General features: G+C 41.0%; 1 protein-coding gene across 4 annotated transcripts in view; it reads left to right on the top strand.

Annotated features, from left to right (window-relative positions):
• LOC114548933 (microtubule-associated protein 4) overlaps positions 1-19,218 on the top strand; it is a 136,856-nt gene that overhangs the window by 53,168 nt on the left and 64,470 nt on the right. For all 4 annotated transcript variants that reach the window (XM_028568955.1, XM_028568957.1, XM_028568956.1 and 1 more), the window contains 2 exons: positions 16,001-16,114; positions 17,056-17,142. In XM_028568955.1, the coding sequence (XP_028424756.1) occupies positions 16,001-16,114; positions 17,056-17,142 (201 nt within the window). The remainder of the gene's footprint in view (positions 1-16,000; positions 16,115-17,055; positions 17,143-19,218) is intronic.

Below are 19,218 nucleotides of genomic sequence, written 5' to 3'. Positions count from 1 at the left end.
CGTGCCTCTCTTGTTCGCCTGCACTTTGTGCTAATAAATGGATATTTAACACACACTCACCTGGTTTGTGGGTTTCTCTTTCTTCTTCTAACCAACCTGAACTAAACCTCTCTTCTAATATCTAACTGCAGCTTTTCCCCCTTTTTGGTTGATTTCTATTCCTGTGCCTCGCAGTCTTTTTCCAGATATTCTTATACCTTCGCAGCTTTCAAAGAGTACAAGACTCTTAGTCATCCTGGCTGTAACCTTTGGAGGCGGTGGGTTTTTACAATGTGAAGCTTAGAGATTAATGTGTGCGCCATTTTCTATTGCTTCTGAGAGATGTGCCTCTTTTGTTACAAAACTGATGTTTTCATTGCTCTTTCCTTTTTTTAAAAAAGAAAAATGAGAGAAACCAATTATTTTTGTTGCCCTCTTGCTGTGGCTTAAAAAATACACATAGAAAAAGAAATAAAGGGACTTCTGCCTTTTCCAAAGAGATTTGCCAGCTATCAGTATTTTATAGCTTCTCTTCCAGAACCAATGGCTGACTGAAGTCAGGTTCCAAACATGAAAGGAGATGCATTTCAGGCACAGAGTAGATTATTCTCCAGCTTACTACATTGCAGCATCAGCTAAAATAAAAAAAATATATATTGCACAAGAACCAGAAAGCTAAGCTACTAAGGGTAAATAATTGGCAAGACTATTGTATTAAGTGTGTGTGTGTGTGTGTGTGTGTGTGTGTGTGTGTATATGTATATATATATATATATATATATATATATATATATATATATATATATCTATATATATCTATATATCTATTAGGGCTGTCAAATGATGAATTTTTTTTTATCGCTGAATTTCTATAGTTAATTGCGATTAATCGCATGTTTAAAATTCTATTATTTTGCATTTCAGAACTGTTTTTAGTACATATTAAGGGGTGTATATTGATTGGGAATCAAATGAATGCAAAGAAAGTGACTTTATGAACTTAATTTTAATATTTGTATTGTTTATTATTTATTTATTTACTGTAAACAAAAGAAAAATGTGTGAATCTAGTCACACATTTGAATCTGGAGTCAATATTAGGGTTGGGTATTGTTTGGTTTGGATACCGGTGCTAAAGCGGTACTTTTAAAACGGTACCAGTGCCTAAACGGTGCCTGAACCGATACTTTTTAAGAAAGTAAAAAAAAAGAACGGTACTAAACAACAGTTGGCGACATTTAAAGAACGGCTTCTTTATTGCTAAGGCCATATGGTCAAAATTAAATGATTTAATAATAATGTAATAACCACCAGATGGGAAAAGGGCATTTAACAATAACTTTGAATGCACCACAAGGCTGTAGGTTACCAGTTTCATTGAACGCACCATCTGTGTTTTTCCGACAACGGCAGCTGCAGATTGTTACATACCGTTGTCGGAATCCTCGACAGTGAAATACAGACAAACTTTACACTGTTTATTGTTATCTGTCAGCATTGTAACCGTGTTTAATCCAGCTGCTAGCTAGTGGTAGGCTAACGTTAGCTGCCGAGGCACCGAAATCCGCGTTGCTATTCCTACAGCAGCAGGATGTGTTACGGGGAAGTATGGCAAAGTGCGGCAAAGGGTCAAAATAGTAGCCTGTTAGGCATGACGCGAAGCCGAGTGAAGTGAAACTAAATTAATAAATGCCGGCATGCGATTTAAAAAAAAATGAACGTGTTATGCTCGGCCCTTAATCGCGTCACGATTAACGCGTTAATGCTGACAGCCCTAATATATTTATACAGGGTTTCCGCGGGGTCTTAAAAAGTTTTAACATTTAAAAATCTAAATTTTAGACCTTAAAAAGTCTTAAATTCACTGAACTATTGTGTTCTAGGTCTTAAATCATTTCAAACCTATATTGCACCAAGGAGGACACGGAGGATTAAAAACCATGATGGACTCTTCAGAAGAGGTCGTTATCTTCACTCCAGTTTCTGCGCGGGAAAGTCGCCAGACGCCACAATCTTCTGAACATAGTCCTACTGAGAGATCCAGAGAGAGTTGTGTGGAGCTGATGGTCTTCATTAGCTTTGTAGCAACTCATTTGGCAATGGCTTCAATGGAACGGACGTTCATTAATATAAAAAGATCATGCACTAAAGCTATAAACCAGTCTTAATTTTTCTACGTCCATGCAACGCTACCTTTAATGCTTTTTTTTTTTTTTTTTTATTCCGTGGTGTTGGGAGTTCTTTCTGTCGGTAGTCCAAATATAATCTTGCTGTATTACGACTACAAATGAGACCAACATGCTACTTATAGTGTAGCCAATCACCTTTCGTGTTATTGGCTTTTAGATTGTACCACAGACATGAAATGGATTTTATTCTTCGGCTATGGGAAAGTGGAAGTTTAGAGATACTTGGCTTGAAAAAACTGAATTCAGGGCTTAGTTAATGTTGTGATAAAGGTCTTAAATTTCATTCATAATGGTCTTAAAAATTCTTAAATTTGACTTGGTGAAACCTGCAGAAACTCTGTTATCCCTTGTGCCTTGTGTTGTCCTTCGGGACCCAGGACCCGTTCACTTTATTTGACATTTTTGCATTGGCTTGGCGTTGAGCTTCGGGTCCCCAGGTGACCCTTGCATAATATGTGATGTAATTTCACATGAACTGGCACGGGGGTGTGTCCCGTGCTGCGATCGAACACGTTTGGACAAGCTAATACAAAATGTAAATAAACTAACCAAGTCCCCATGACACAAAGGACAATACAAGGGTTATAATATGTATAATATATATAAAGTACCAATGACCAACAACTTAAATATAAGTTAAAAATTAAGTAAAAGTACAAGTCTGACAAGCTTCTGGGCTAGATGCGTTCAAGTGCGCTTGGGAAAAAAATATTTAATCCCATAAAAACACTGCAAAATTCATAGATATCTATGGCAAAATGACTATAAACGATTTACCCAAATAAATATACATTGACTCTATGTTTTGAACTGAAAGAGAAAGCCATTCCATCCCGAATTTTACTCCTCCAGATATCAGACTGACCTGTGCGATCCTCTCTGTCAGCATGTTCAGTCTATATGGGGGCTCGATGGTGTTTTAAGCCCCCAACGTCGACTTCAAGGCAACCCTTACCATAACCCTAACCCTAACTATTGCCTAATCCTAGTGCCTTCCAGGCAGCGCTGCCTAGAAGGCGACATTGGGGGCTTAAAACACCAAACACCTATATGTTCCTACTTAGACTCAGAGAGTTGTGGTGTGGGTGATGTAAAGAGAAAAAGAGAGGGGGATGAATTGAACAAGTCCTTTTTTTTTCTTTTTTTTTAGAAGATGTCCTTTTCAGTGGAGGGATCGTTGTACACTTTCAGAGTGTACACCACAAACACACACACTTACATGCACGAACATTACAGCCCCCAGACAGCCTCACCCCAAGCAGCTACATTACCCTTAAAGAGAGAGAGTGAAGGATGATTCAAAAGGATTAAAGAGAGAGAAAAAGAGGTAGACTAATGCATACAGTAGATATACCCCCACCCTACGTTACATTATGTGCATCTCCCTTTTAGCACTCCACATAAAAAATTTTCTTCATGCATGGCACAGACATTGAACACACAGAGATTGTTTCTTTTACAGGCAAGGCCTCCTGCTGCCTGTTGATGCATAAAATGCATTTATTGTGAAACACATACAGGAACTAATGTTAGAATATTTACTCACAGGACTTATCTTTTATGATTCTCTTAGCGTTTTTCTTGCCGCACCTGGTGTAAATATCCTTGAGGCAGGGTAGGGCCTCACTCAACGCCCCACTCTTTGCAGGGCCTTGCGGTCTCATGGCTGTTGCCGTACCAGACAGTGATGTTCCCCGTCAGGACACTCTCGATGATGCAGGAGTAGAACTCCCTCAGTATTTTAGGGGATACCCAGGATTTCCTCAGGCTTCTGAGTCAGAATTCAACGCCCAGGTCAAGCCGTCAGTGATGTGGACACCAAGGCACTTGAAGCTGTCCACCCTCTCCACCGAGGACCCGTTGATATTCCTTCCCTTTTCCCAAAGTTCACTTTTATTTTTTAGTTCTTGCTGACATTCATAAGGAAGTTGCTGTCCTCCCATCAGTGGGTCAGGTCCTCTACTTTTTTCAGGTAGGCCTTTTCATTGTTGTCTGTGGTCAGGCCCCCCCCACAGCTGTGTCGTCAGCAGACTCGATGGTGGTGTTGGAGTTGATAGTGGCTACACGGTTGTGTACAGGGAGTACATCAGGGGACTCAAACCAAACACAGCCCTGAGGTGCTCCGGTGTAAAGGGTGAGGGTGGAAGAGGTGTGTCTGCCAACCTCACCTACCGGGGGTCTGCATTTGAACTCACTGACCCAAGCCTGCTTTTCATTATCTCACCTTCTTTTTATTTGATTGAAAACTCCTCTAACTTTTAGCTTAGCACATCACCATCTTTGTATAATTTGACAAACTTATGCTGTCATCCTCTTTTACTTGAAGAACTGATTTGGTAGAAATTATGGATAAATCTCCTTTAAATATTTATGATGCAAGTTTAATCCCCGAGCTAGAAAAAAAACCTAATTCCTCCTTCACTGATGTAGACAGAAAGTGCTTGTGAATGTGTGTTTGTGACTGTGAGTGTCTATGCTTTGCATGTGTGTGTATGTGTTTCACTGAGTAAATGCCTCCCTCTTTACTGCCTTTAAGCTTTATATGTGAAATGCTCTGGATGGGAAGCATCAACATGGTTAACTAACGATTTTTACAGTCTCCGCTGCACTTTGAAGTGTGCACTTGTTCACTTCATCTGTTGAGTTGAGAGTTACTGACTGCACAATCCCTGCTGGTGGGAGCTAAATAGCCCCCCTGCTCGGCTTAGTAGTATGAATGGTGATACGTGACAGTGAGGAGTGCTAGAAAGCATGACAGCTGGAAATGCAAATGTAAGCGAACAAAATACTGAGGGTAGTCAGAAAATCCTTCGCGGCAGCTCAACTCCATAATCCTGACAATAAAAACTAACAAAAACTGACGTGTAGAAGGGCAAGAGAAAGAGGGATTGCCTCAGTGTTATTTTTCTCTTTCCAGACAGACAAACAGCATTGTTTTCAGGCTAGGACAAGGAGGTGTGGAAGATACGATGACATAATAGGCATAGATATAAAGAAAGGAATGGAGGGAGAAGAAGGGCTTCACAGGCATTTGTGTGTATGTGGTTGGCCTAGATACCTGCAGGTTCTATCAACCACCCTTCTCTTGCAGAAACATGAACACACAAAACACACACTATAGAGGCGTCACATCCAATGTACCTTTCTTCTCTACTGCCTGTCAATGCACATCAACCTCTCACACTGAATTTGTACCATCTCTGCATTAGCCTCTTGACTTCTTACCCTGCGCAGTCTGGTCTAATCGTCTTTTTTAAACAGCACTTTAGTTTAAAGGACCCATCTGTAATTATGGTGGAAAAGCTACAACCTGAAAAATCAAAAAATCATACAAATGTCATTAGCTCATTGTTGGGTCTAAAGGGCAACACTGATCTGGCGCTGGGCAATATCCATCCATCTCTCCATGTGTTATACCCCACAAGGGGCTAGAGCCTATCCCAGGATGCATTGGACAATAGATCCAGGATAATAGTTTTTGTTTGTATTTATTTTCCTAGGATGGCAATAAATGCTCACAGTTTTTTTTGTAATATGTAAAGGAAATGCATGTGTGCAACCAAAGGGAGTACAAAACACACACACTGATTTAAGATTCATATAAACCAATCTTACTGTTGTGTTAATGTTCATGTTACTGTTTTATTAAGCTCTGTCCGAATATCACATATTGTATTTTGATGCTTGGGCAACATTGTTATTGAAATTTGTGTGCCATTAAAGCCCCTTTGCACTACCTATTGCACCATGGATTGTGGATTGATAGATTATTGTATATTTAATAGGGCTGTAACAATACACCAAACCCACGATTCAGTTTGTATCACGATTTTTGACCCACGGTTCGATACAAACCTCGATTCTTTTTGGGGGGTGGAGGAGAGTTAAACTCTGTAAACATAATACAATTTTTTTGAGACATAAGAATAATGGTAATGATAACAGTAATGGACAATTCTACTTCCAACCTGTAGGGGGACCGAAGAGGAAAAGTGCTTTAGTTCCTACTGTAAAGGTGCTGGTTGACAAGTAGCTAATGCTAATGCTTGGTCTATAACGTTAGCTAATTCTTGGTGGGAAACATAAGATTACAACATCGTTCAACACGCTCAGTTATCTTTAGTAGGATTGTTTTGACCACGGTTAACGACTCTGGGCTAACCCACAAATTCATCAGTAACGTTAACTGTATAGATAGACGACTAATGCTAATGGTAATTTAGCCAGCTAACACACCCCTGTCTGTCTGCCTCACTCTCCCGGCGCTGGAAGGCTTCAGTCGGGATGAGAGCTGACAACAGCCCTGGGTACACATCCACAGTCAGCCCCCAGCCAGCTAGCAGCCAGCCAGCAACAATTCAAACCCGGTTAGCACCTAACTCCGGTGCTAAGGACGCTAACGGCAGTTTACTGAACCGTCGGGAAACAGACCCTGGCACCTGAGTCAGTACAGCGGCCATTCGTAACGTTACACCTTCGTTAGCGTTACCGGTGTTACCGAAAATCTCCTCCCTGCCAAATTCCCCTCTTTGCATTTAGCCGTCTTTACAGTTAGCTACATTTACTCGACAAAAGGGGAATAAGGAACCAAAACGACTAATACTAATAGTATTTTAAAGATGTGGTAGCATTGGATCTGGACGGAAAGGATAACTCTGGGAGTTGGAAGGGGTGTGTCGCGATTCTGCCTTCTCACACAGGTTCGTGGATCTGAGTGTCGCGATATCGTGACAGCCCTAATAATTAAGATTGATTGACTAAAATGAATATAACTTCTGATTATTAGCAGTGTGGAGATATTTTGTTTTGTTTTGCCAATCAGTAGTGAGGGACATATCCGTCCCACCAATGTCATTTTCAGTTGACTCAGAGGCCGTGGTAGCATTTGCTAGGATCATTTAAAAGGTGTTACTAATCGATTTACAGATTGTACAGCTCAATCTTAAACACCTTTGTTGTCACCACTTTTACGTAGGAAGATCATGTAGACATTTTTTAATCCTGCAATCCAGCCAGCTGAAGTAGCCGTCGATAGGCACAATACCAGACAGAATCAAAGATGTGGGCATCCATTCAGTTTTGGAACCAGGCTATGGGACATATCAGCTTTGTATTCGTCAATGATAGCATTCAAGCTGAGTCTCTGCCTTTTGCATTGTCCACACCAGTGCATCAGATATACATCGCTACAGCATCATAAGGTATACCAAAATAGAATGACGTGGGTTTTTGTGTTTTGTTGATGTGGATTGTACCATCTGTGTGTGTCAAGTCCATATGTGTTTTAGCAGCTGCAGCAGGATTTGTAAAAAGTAGTAAAAGTTAAATGTTGGCTGGGTTCCTGGCTCGATTAAATAAAACCAGGCCAAGCTTTGATTTTATAACAGATCAGATCCCAACATACACTGTAGGAAGTCTCTTCATATCATTCTCATATGCCAAACTACAAGGGGGAACCCTTTAACCCTTCAAACTGTGGCTAGGCTAGTACTATATGGCTGTCAATAGATGGTATCACCAACCTCAGAGACACTGCTGGAGTCCTCTGGCTCTTCTAATCTACTCTTCAGATCTATTTTACCCTAGCCTTATCTCATCTCATCATTCCTCATCTTCTACCTCTTCCTCTCACCCTTTCATTTCACTCTTCAAGGTTCAACAATATGGGTTGTCCGATGGCAAGTAAAATGCCCCGTCGGGCAAGTACAACTAACAACACACTTGCTTGTTCGGCCAAGTGGTTAAAATAAGGTTTCAGTCTGTTCCACTGAACTCAATCGAACAGTCATCCGCTCTTTCTCCCCTTTCGGTGTGAGCAACTGGAACAGTGACAGGACGTCATTGCTCGTGAAGTCATGACAACTAAATAAACAACAGCGTGAGTAACGTTACAGTATTTTCTCCTCAGGCAGAGTGACAAACAGCGACCAAAGCCTTGACGGCTGAATTACCATGAAAACCGTGCTCACACTGTTTCCGTGTAATATGACAGATACAGTAGCTTAGAAAATAGCGTTATGGACACCGAATTTGATGAATTTACTGTTTATCAGACCCTAGGTGAGACAAGAGGCGACCAGGCAAGTGAAAAAAAACCTTAACATTGAACTCTGCTCTTATTCTTTTCTTTAAAAAATGATACTCCATAATACGAGAATATGGTTCATGTCTTGAAAATGAATTCTATTCTAAAGCCGCTTACAAAGTTTGTAGAGGGCAGATGTGGGTAAAGGTGGACAGAAAGTGGTACTACTGGCTGATTCAACCTGATTCAGTATGTGACAAATGTTCTGTCCCGGCTAAATCAATAGGACACTCGTATGCTTGTCCTCACCAGAGTAGCACTCTGTCGTCTCGGTGAACCGTCATTGTGAGTGTGTGGACCTGCAGCAGCCCTGACCCAGCTAGTTCATAGTGTCTGTGTATCTCAGCTCGAGGAGCTCAGGCTAAGGCAGAGGAGCGGGGAGAGGTTGGGGTCAGCTGGAGGACAGCTGCAGGATTCCAGCCCAGCCTGCCTGCTCATCCCAGATTAGATAGTTTTGGTAAAGCAAACCATAGGGTGCCATGCATTGAAAAATAGCCAGGTTTGGTATTAAGCTTACATGGCACTAAGCTGTTATAATAATGATCATTTGATTTGGAAATTTTTGTTGAGGGTTTAAAGCCATAGTGCGTAGTTTCTGTTGCCCACATGAGGACTTCTAAGTAATGACAACAACACTGTCCACATGACGCAAGCCTTCGGTGGTCACGCACTACCCCCCACCCGTCCCCCACCACTGCTAGTAGTTCAAGGAGGAAACGGTGGATTAAAAAACATGGACTCTTTAGAAGAGCTAGTTATCTTGTAGTTTTTATGTCCTCTTCGTCTTCAAAGCTGACCAATGCTGTTGTTCTTTCTCAGCGTTGACGTAAAACGCATCACTCGAGCTGCTGCGCGCGAAAGTAGCGGGACTACACCATTTTGTAACATAGCCGTACTGAGAAATACAGAGAGGCTTAATTAGTGTTGTATCAACTCATTTGGCAATGGCTTGAATGTAACGGACGTTCATTAATACAAAATAGTTGTGCACTATATAAGTTTAAGAAAGAACCTTTCTTCTACTTTTTTATTAAAGCAACACTAGAGAACTTTTCCCGCTTCGATCCCCCTACAAGTTGGAAGCGGAATTGTCCATTACATTACATTGTCTGCTATCTAATCTGGCAAACTTGCATAATGTAATGTAATCGACAATTCCCCTTCCAACCTGTAAGGGGACCGAAGCGGGAAAAGTTCTCTAGTGTTGCGTAGTATAGCAGTCCCTTTTTGTTAAGGTTACTTGGAACGTAGTCGAGCGTAGTTTTATTCTGACTGAAACAGGTTCCTTTTCATTTTAACGAATCATAAATAAATAAATAAAATTTGCAGCTTTTTTTGTGCAATTTTCATTGTCTCCTGCAATTTCATTGCAACAAAAATACAGAAGAGATTGCACCTTTTTTTTTTTTTTTTTTTAGACTCAAAATCAGGCATTTTGGACCGCAACAATTTAAAACAAAAAAGGGCGCAAAATCCTGGAGCGACTGCAGTATAGTCATTTACTAGTCATGCATTGCCAGACCTTCCTCTACAGCGCTGTGGAGGAAGGTCTGGCTAGTCCACACAGCATTCCGGGATGGGAGAGAAACGTGCTCTGGTTTATTGGCATTTCTTGTCATGGGTGATGCTAAGCTTCGCACTGTGCTGCTGCAAAATCATCTGGAAGGAACTTGTTTTGGTGGAACATGTGTACGTTGTGCAACAGAAAACTCTGATTGGACAGATAGTGTAGCTAGCTGTCTGGATTTACCCTGCAGAGATCTGACCAGTAGTTAACCATAATCCTCTTGAATCCACCAGAGTTTAGAACGCCAACACAATGCCAATGAACTACCATTGTGTCTTTTCTGTTGTTGCTCCTGGTCATGTAGAGGCCGTGACACAGCCAGTGTGGTTCATCTATCTCATCAAGGAGAGACTAGAGTGGGGCCGAGGAGCACGCTGCGGCTGGGTCAGCTGGAGGACGGAGACTAGCCCACAGGCTATCAGCCATATGAGAAAAGAGAGCTTGCTAATGAAAATCATTCAACTACAATCTAGTTTGAGATCATGTGTCCGTCTTGAGTTAGATACATACAGTGACGACACAGACAAGTCCAGAGATGGAACACATGATTAAGAGAGAGCGAGAGAGAGCAAAGATTGACAAAGAGATGGGCTGAGGTCAAGTCCACACATTCAAGGGTATTTCTAAAAACATAGCTTTGTCATTGCATTTTGGCATTTCGTCTACACACTAGTTATTCGTGCTTAACACTACAGCTTTCTTCTTTCGTTTTTCCCCTTCACAATAAAAGCCCAACTTAAATTCTCTCTGAGCATTTTGCTAAGAGGCAACCCAATGAAATACCTTACACTCAGGCCCCCGGAAGTACGCCAGGCTTTGAAACAGATTTAACATAGTGGACAAACTGTGGAATTGCAACTCCTGAGCAGTCACGTGATCGCCTCTGGCCCAAAAATACTTTTTCCTATAGACTTACACACACGTCTGTATGTCAGTGGATACATGTTTTTGAGCGTCACAACCCCTTCAAAATGACTTGTTTCACTGTCAGAATTTGATTAATTCGATCCGATAACATTTGGAAAATCTAGAAGAGACGCACGGTTAAATCATTTAATCCCCATTCAAGTTAGCGGATCGCTAAACCAGAATTAGCCGGCTTGGCCGGCAAGGGTCTTTATTACGCCTGCTCTATGGGCCACACACTACGAAAGCAGTGCCAATCATCTGGGTAATTTTTGGCTCCATGATGACTTTGTAAGTCACTGAGCAATTATCATAGGAATGAACAAGGCTCTGCTTTGAACGCTGTGTCCAGTTCTTATAATACATCCATGCTTACATTAGACATTAGATATCAAACAAAAGCCAGTAAGTTGCTGCAAGCTGTAAATTCACCACTTCTCAGTAAAAGACAGAAGTTAACATTAAATTGGAGCCGTACCGGGCAAGGCCTCTGTTAACCATAGTCCTCATTAATCCACCTAATTTAAAATTCCAACACAAAGAATGCGGAAGGAAATGGAAAATACATGCATCCGGCGGAATTTCCTGCGAGCAATCCCGGAAGTGGAATGTCAAGGATATAGACTAGGCTCCTACTCATCTACTAGGAACAATTCATGCGACATGTTCCAAAACAACACGCATGCGCACACACACACACACACACACACACACACACACACACACACACACACAAACACACACACACGGTGCATCACAATTGTCCTTCCTTGCTCTTTCAAGCTGAGCAGTTCACCACTGGTACATTCAAAAAAGTGCAGTGTGTAGAGAATAACTCATGATGAAATTTTTATTTGTTGACTGAACTGAACCCCCCAAAAATGTGTTTGAGCTAGAAGAAGGCCTTAGGTCCATCAGCATTTACCGAGCCATAAAAGCTTAAAGGGTAATTTCTGTGTCAACCTGGACCCCATTTTCAGTAGAAGGGAGAATTAAAAAAAAAATTTAAATTAAAAAAATTTGACTATTTTTTTATGCAAAACCAAAACTTAGCACACCTAAAATGTTGGTAAAAAAAATAAAAAACCGTCATTGTACAGAAAACCTGAGTGGGCACAACTACAAGTAAGTACAGTAAGTCAAAGTTGAGCCACGAAGTGAACTGTGATGGATGTGTACAATTGGTTTTTCCTACCAAAATAAGTTTGGCTAAATAATTTAATATAATAATTAAAATATGAAATGGGACTTCCGGTGATGGCGGTGAGCTAGAGAGTCGTGATCTTTCTACCCTCCACTACACTTGAGTAAAGATTGTTTGAAATATAACATACGACCACGAGAAAGTGAGTAAACGTGTCTGGCAAGGGATCCTGAAAAATTTGGGCTTGGGGAAAGTTTTTGTAACTGAGTGAAACTATTATACAGAGAGCCATGTGCAGAAATAATTACTGACGCCGCTCCTTGCTACCGTGCATTTGCGTGGAACTCAGACACTGCAAATCATCACCAATGAAGAAGGAACTGCTGAGTTCAATGACACCTCACACAAGACTCTACCTTAAACAGTTGAAATGTTATGAAAGGGGGCGTGGCCTGGATACATGGACGTGGTTAAATTATAGGGGGTGGCTCAGTATCACATGTAGACCACACATAAGTTTCATGTAAATCAGGTGATGTTTGTCACATAACTCTGATTTCCCGTTGACAGCGGGGGGCACTATGACCAAAAGTACATTTTGGCCTATAAATGTCCTCAGGCCTGGACCCTTGTCAATCGAGAGAAATTTCGGCCAAATTGAACAATGTACACTGAAGTTGTAGGGTTGTAGTTGTAGTGGTATTATTGGGCTACTCAAATAAGAACGAAGAGGTTTTATTATTCGGGAGGAAAATCGCCAGCATAGAAAGATATCGAATCTGGTTCTGAAAAGATTTCTTTACCTGCATATATATATTTGGATACTCTTAAAAGCCTTAAAGGTCCCATGACATGGTGCTCTTTGGATGCTTTTCTATAGACCTTAGTGGTCCCCTAATACTGTATCTGAAGTCTCTTTTATATAGACCTTAGTGGTCCCCTAATACTGTATCTGAAGTCTCTTTTATATAGACCTTATTGGTCCCCTAATACTGTATCTGAAGTCTCTTTTATATAGACCTTAGTGGTCCCCTAATACTGTATCTGAAGTCTCTTTTATATAGACCTTAGTGGTCCCCTAATACTGTATCTGAAGTCTCTTTTATATAGACCTTAGTGGTGCCCTAATACTGTATCTGAAGTCTCTTTTATATAGACCTTAGTGGTCCCCTAATACTGTATCTGAAGTCTCTTTTATATAGACCTTATTGGTCCCCTAATACTGTATCTGAAGTCTCTTTTATATAGACCTTAGTGGTCCCCTAATACTGTATCTGAAGTCTCTTTTATATAGACCTTAGTGGTCCCCTAATACTGTATCTGAAGTCTCTTTTATATAGACCTTAGTGGTCCCCTAATACTGTATCTGAAGTCTCTTTTATATAGACCTTAGTGGTCCCCTAATACTGTATCTGAAGTCTCTTTTATATAGACCTTATTGGTCCCCTAATACTGTATCTGAAGTCTCTTTTATATAGACCTTATTGGTCCCCTAATACTGTATCTGAAGTCTCTTTTATATAGACCTTAGTGGTCCCCTAATACTGTATCTGAAGTCTCTTTTATATAGACCTTAGTGGTCCCCTAATACTGTATCTGAAGTCTCTTTTATATAGACCTTAGTGGTCCCCTAATACTGTATCTGAAGTCTCTTTTATATAGACCTTAGTGGTCCCCTAATACTGTATCTGAAGTCTCTTTTATATAGACCTTAGTGGTCCCCTAATACTGTATCTGAAGTCTCTTTTTATATAGGCCTTAGTGGTCCCCTAATACTGTATCTGAAGTCTCTTTTATATAGACCTTAGTGGTCCCCTAATACTGTATCTGAAGTCTCTTTTATATAGACCTTAGTGGTCCCCTAATACTGTATCTGAAGTCTCTTTTATATAGACCTTAGTGGTCCCCTAATACTGTATCTGAAGTCTCTTTTATATAGGCCTTAGTGGTCCCCTAATACTGTATCTGAAGTCTCTTTTATATAGACCTTGCAAATGTAGTTTTGTGAATGGAAACGGGTGTTTGTGGCACAAGAATATGGATGAGCGTGTATGTATAGGTACCTATATAGTTATTAGCTATTATCTATAACAGTTTAATTAATTTATTCTTCAATATAGGTGGTTAAAAGACTATATATATATATATATATACACCTCACTCTTTTACTGGGATAAAAATACGTACAGATCTTTTCTTTTTTATGTATGTAAGTATATCGCCTGTTCTTATGTGTATATACATATTTATGTATAAATACTTTTATTTTTATTTTTATTTAGATCTTTGTTAAAAATGAAAACTCAATAAAGACATTGTTCAAAAAATAAATATTAAATGGAATATGATTAAAAAATTCAAACATAAGTTATCCTTTTAAATACCACTATAGTAGGCATCTACTTTGACTCTCTAGTTTTTTTTATATAATACGGTTGGTAATTTTGCCCAAGAGATATTTTCTTTGAGTGATGCGTATTTACCAGACAGCTACCATCTTTGAGGTTATGTATTTATGTAACCTCTCTCCCCCAATTCAAAAACACCCTCTGGTCACAGCTTTAGATAAGACTGGGATTTACCCGAGGCAACCAGAGTGGCACAGTAAGGGGTACAAATGCAATAGTGGCAGAGAAATTAGAGGTTTTCATACCAGTGCCCCTGACTGCCCTTTCAAAGCTGCTTAGTCTGATTTCAGCACCTTGGACAGCAGCACAGCGGGGGAAACATCCGCCTGTTCCATGCCACATGTTTGCTTCGGTGATTTAACTAAGAGCTGAAGACACTCAGTGCAATTAGGTGCACTTGTTTTGGGCCACCTTTGCCTTGTGTTAAGTCTACTGTGACCTTGCGCATCTCCTGTTATTGCCCCAAATGTGTGTTTCCTAAGCAGAGAGTGAGAGACTCAAAGAGAGTCAGACAGACACATATATGAGACCATAAGGACAAGTGCTGCAGCACTAGTGTTTTTGAATCAATCGGTGACCCTGCCAACGGAGTGTTTTCTGCGCCCTGTCGAGAGAGACAATGCACACCCTACCATGGCCCTGTGTGTGTCTGATATATGGAAGCGGTTGTGACTTTGGGTGGCGTGCTGTCTGTTCGCCTCACTGTCACCCTCTGTGAACGCTGCTTGGAGAGGAATGCCATTGGTGCCTCCCTCTTTCACTCCTCTGCCCTCCCCTCCCTCTCTCCTTCCCTGTTACTATCCATTTTCTTTCTTTTCCTCCCTTTCATCCCTCTTATTTCCCTTTTCCATTGTTGTCTTTTTCCCTTACTCATTCTTTGAATCCTCTTTCCTGCTTTTCTCTCCTTCCTTGCTGTCTTTCCATTCAACCCTTCATCTTCCTCTCTGACCCTCCACCTGCCTTTCCCTCACGGCATGTTTTCTTCTTCTTCTCCTCCCATTTTTACCTTCAACTCCCAAACAGCCACATTAAATCTGCTAGTCTGGGTTCTGGCCTACGCAGTCCAATCAGGACCCCTGGTTGTAGACTGGAACAAGAGTTGAAGGGTGGCTACCGCAGTGGAGAGAGAGAAGGCTTGGGCTATGGGAAGTCGAGGAGTGCAAGGGGAGGTGCTAGCTGGCAGGGTCTGGGACCTGAACCAGACAGACAGTGAAACGTCACACCAAACCCAGACTCCCCGACCGTGATCGCATTCTTGTTTGTGTGTGTGTGTGTGTGTGTGTGTGTGTGTGTGTGTGTGTGTGTGTGTGTGTGTGTGTGTGTGTGTGTGTGTGTGTGTGTGTGTGTGTGTGTGTGTGTATCTTTGTGTGGCGATTGCATGTGTGTGTGACGGGGGGTTCACAGTGGTAGTAGCTCAGAGCCAGCTGAGGCTGCAGTGGAGACAGACAGAGAGAGAGAGGCACTGAGCAGCACATAGAAAATCACTTAATGTTGAGTTGTATGGGACTGGGATATCTTCTTTTGGGAGAAAAATTGGCAGGTGAGATAGAGTCCACTATATAGAAATGTTTGTTTTGTAAATGCCTATGTATGAGTCATTTTGAAATTGGGCTCAGCGGAGTGTGATTGCCTCATCTCATTAAATTACAGTTGTACAGTAGCGTACAGTATCATCAGAGAAGAGGGGGAACTGATGTTCGATGATCCATGTTGTCACTGCAGGTTGTAAGCTGACGGCGGGGGGACAGACATCACTGTTGCGCCCAGAGCCACAGGGAGAGGTGCGGACACGCTCACTTGACCAGCAGCAGGCCTTGGCTACAGACTTCATATCAGGTACGAAGATCAAGTACCTAAGTCGAAAGTGAAACTTCCAAATTGAAAATTGATGAATGTTTGAATCCAGCATGTAGCTCAAACATGTAGGCTATGGCTAAATCACTCCAATGCTAGAATGTAGTCACTGAATGAGTCTCAGGGCGTTTCCACACACCTGCCTTGTTTAGTTTGGTTGAATCCAACCCTGGAGCGTTTAGGCCCTTGGTGTGGTTCATTTGGGCAGGTGTGAACATAGCAATCTTGCTTGGGTGCGGACCGAGTATAAACGAACTCTGGTAAGCTTCGGTACAGTTCGTTTGTGGGGTGATTGTCATCCGACCCAACTACGAGGTGTACTCCAAGTGTGAGCTAAACGGCTCCTGTAGTCAGGTGTGCTAAGCATTCGGCGATGCGGCAGAGCATGCAAACTGTAGCAGCTTGCTGTCGCACCTCCGTGGTCAAACAAGCCAAGTTTGAGACAGATAGGCACAGGCCGAGCAGAGCGAAGTCTCGCCGAGCAGACGCAGTAACTTCGCTTTTAATTATTAACTAGCTTGACCGTATTAAAAAATATGCACTTCTTCCTGCATTTACTTTGTTGCTCCCAGACACAGCTGACCAATAAGTAGAGTGAACGTTCTTGTGTGGTTTGTAACGATGCATTTTGCTTAGTTAGCTTGGATATTTCTGGATATACCTTACAAGTTTACAAACGCATCAACTGATTTAGACCAGAGCAAACAAACTATAGGGGGGAAATGCCCTCAGCATAGCGCGAGCAGCGGTTGTGGGCGAGCCCAGATCCAGAATTTCTCCATGAGGGTCATAAGTTTGTCCTCTATTTCAAAGTTGACTTAATCCAACTACTTCTTCCTCCACACTTTTTCTCTGTCTTCCCTCCTGCCCTTCCCTTTCCTGTTAATCATGACTCCCTTTCTTCTTACCTTCCCTCTTGCCAGCTTCCATGGCAGGTTATTCAGATCCTCTGGGCTCTCAGACCAGCCCTGCCCCAATGATGGATACTGGCCGGATGGAAGCTTTTTCAGGTATACTGCCACACTGCATTAGTACTGATGATAATAGGAGCACTACTAATAATAATAACACAATTTCATTTATAGTGGACTTTTCCAACATTAGGTTGACAGGTGCTTCACAGACTTGAGCTACAAATATCATTTGAAAGTTTTAGATGGCAATAGTCATACATTAATCTTCTACACGCACACAACTCAATATTTGGCCATTATTTTTCACCACTAAAACTAAGTGATAGCACTAGCTTGCATCAATAGCACCAATTAGTTTGAATTAGAGTGCTGAGTGGTATTAACAGTGGTATCACATTTTTGCTTTTAACTGAACTGACAATGCAAATGTTTTCTTCTTCATCAAGTGCCATTACAAAAACAGTGTGACACCATCATTCCATCATGGTGCTTTTTTGTTGAAACACCTGTTGCCCATCTAATGGCTGTTTCAGTCTTCCGATGAAAATATATAATGTCACAAAATAGTCATTACGTTTGTTTTTAGACACTGACGACAGTCTACATATAGTTACGTCAGTGACTTTCCCTAGAAAATATGGTTGCTAATCCCAAACTGAATATAGCCAGACACTTACTTGACATTATCTTAACCTTACTGCATATACTTTACTCAAATACTGTTCACTGTCTATTAACTCTGCCTAATATCCAAAAATAGTATTTGCATTAGTTAATATAGTTTGACCATCTAAATTCATCCTGTCCTCATTCCTACCAATAGCATATAAACTGAACACCAAAGTTCTCCAACTTGAAGTAACACATTCATAATTTCATTTCCATAGCACGGTGGTCGTCCCAGGCCTTTCTGTGTGGAGTTTGCATGTTCTCTCCGTGCTTGCGTGGGTTTCCTCCTGGTGTTCCGGTTTCTTCCCACCCTAAAGACATGTATGCAACTAGGACTACAGTTGAAAATTGCCGACTGGCTAACACTGGAGCATTTGCAGAAATGTTGATTAATGTGTGCATTGTCCTAATATAAATAAATAAATCTTCTATTATCTGCTCTAGCTTTTCCAGTGTTTAACACAGAGATATGGTAATACTAATGATCCAAAATTATGTGAAATTGCATATTTATTTATTGACAAATGTCACATTAGGACCCCAAAAACCTAGGGAAAACACTGTTACTGGCAGTAAATTGACATTATTGAAATGCAAGATGCTGCTTTTAGGCCTAGTACATACACAGCTAAATCTCTTCTGTAGAGGACATCTTTTTTTGGCAGAAGAGGGTCTTGTTTAACCTACCAAAGGCATGTGTCTGTTTCTTAAAGGTCAACTTTTAGAATTGTGAAGGAACAGCAACCCAGTTATGCAAGCAGCTCGACCTTCACTGTTGCTGTAGTTAGATTGAATTCTTCTTGTCTCTCTACAGTACATCTCAGAGAGACAACAGTCTGTTAAACTGGGAAGCTACAATTTGTAATTTTTAACAGTAAGAAAAGGTGTTCCACTGGGCTCAATCCTAGGTCCAGTTCTTTTCACCTAATATATTATCATCAATAATATAATTTCATCTTTGGTAAACTGCCATGCCTATCTGTGTGCGAAATGACACAGTACTGTAGTATGTTGCTGATTCTGTTCATCTAGCTATTGAAAACTTACAGCGTTCATTTAATATTCTGCAAGAGGCTCTTAAAGACCTAAGACATGTACTAAACGCTGATAAAACATTTATGCTATTTTCCAGAGCCAGAGCTATAGATTATACTAACCTTAATATTTCCACTATGAACGGATTTATGATTGAGAGGGTCACAGAATATAAATACCTCGGCATCTTGATTAAAATCTATCTTTCAAATTTCACATTGATAATCTTGTGTGCCGACTCAGCAGTTATCATGTCTGTCTTGAACTATGGTGATGTGATTTATAGACATGCATCATCTTCAACTCTTAAATCTCTGGACTCGATCTATCATTGCGCCTTGAGATTCATAACCGGTAATGCCTATGGTACACACCATTGTATTTTATATGAAAGTATTGGGTGGTCTTCTCTCCAAGAAAGATGTGAAACTCACTGGTATCTCTTTATCTATAAGGCTCTTATTGGAA

Source organism: Perca flavescens, chromosome 22, assembly GCF_004354835.1.
Source record: "Perca flavescens isolate YP-PL-M2 chromosome 22, PFLA_1.0, whole genome shotgun sequence".
In the NCBI taxonomy this organism is placed as follows: Eukaryota; Metazoa; Chordata; class Actinopteri; order Perciformes; family Percidae; genus Perca; species Perca flavescens.
The sequence above is the reverse complement of the archived record's forward strand: the minus strand, read 5'-3'. Positions and strand labels throughout refer to the sequence as shown.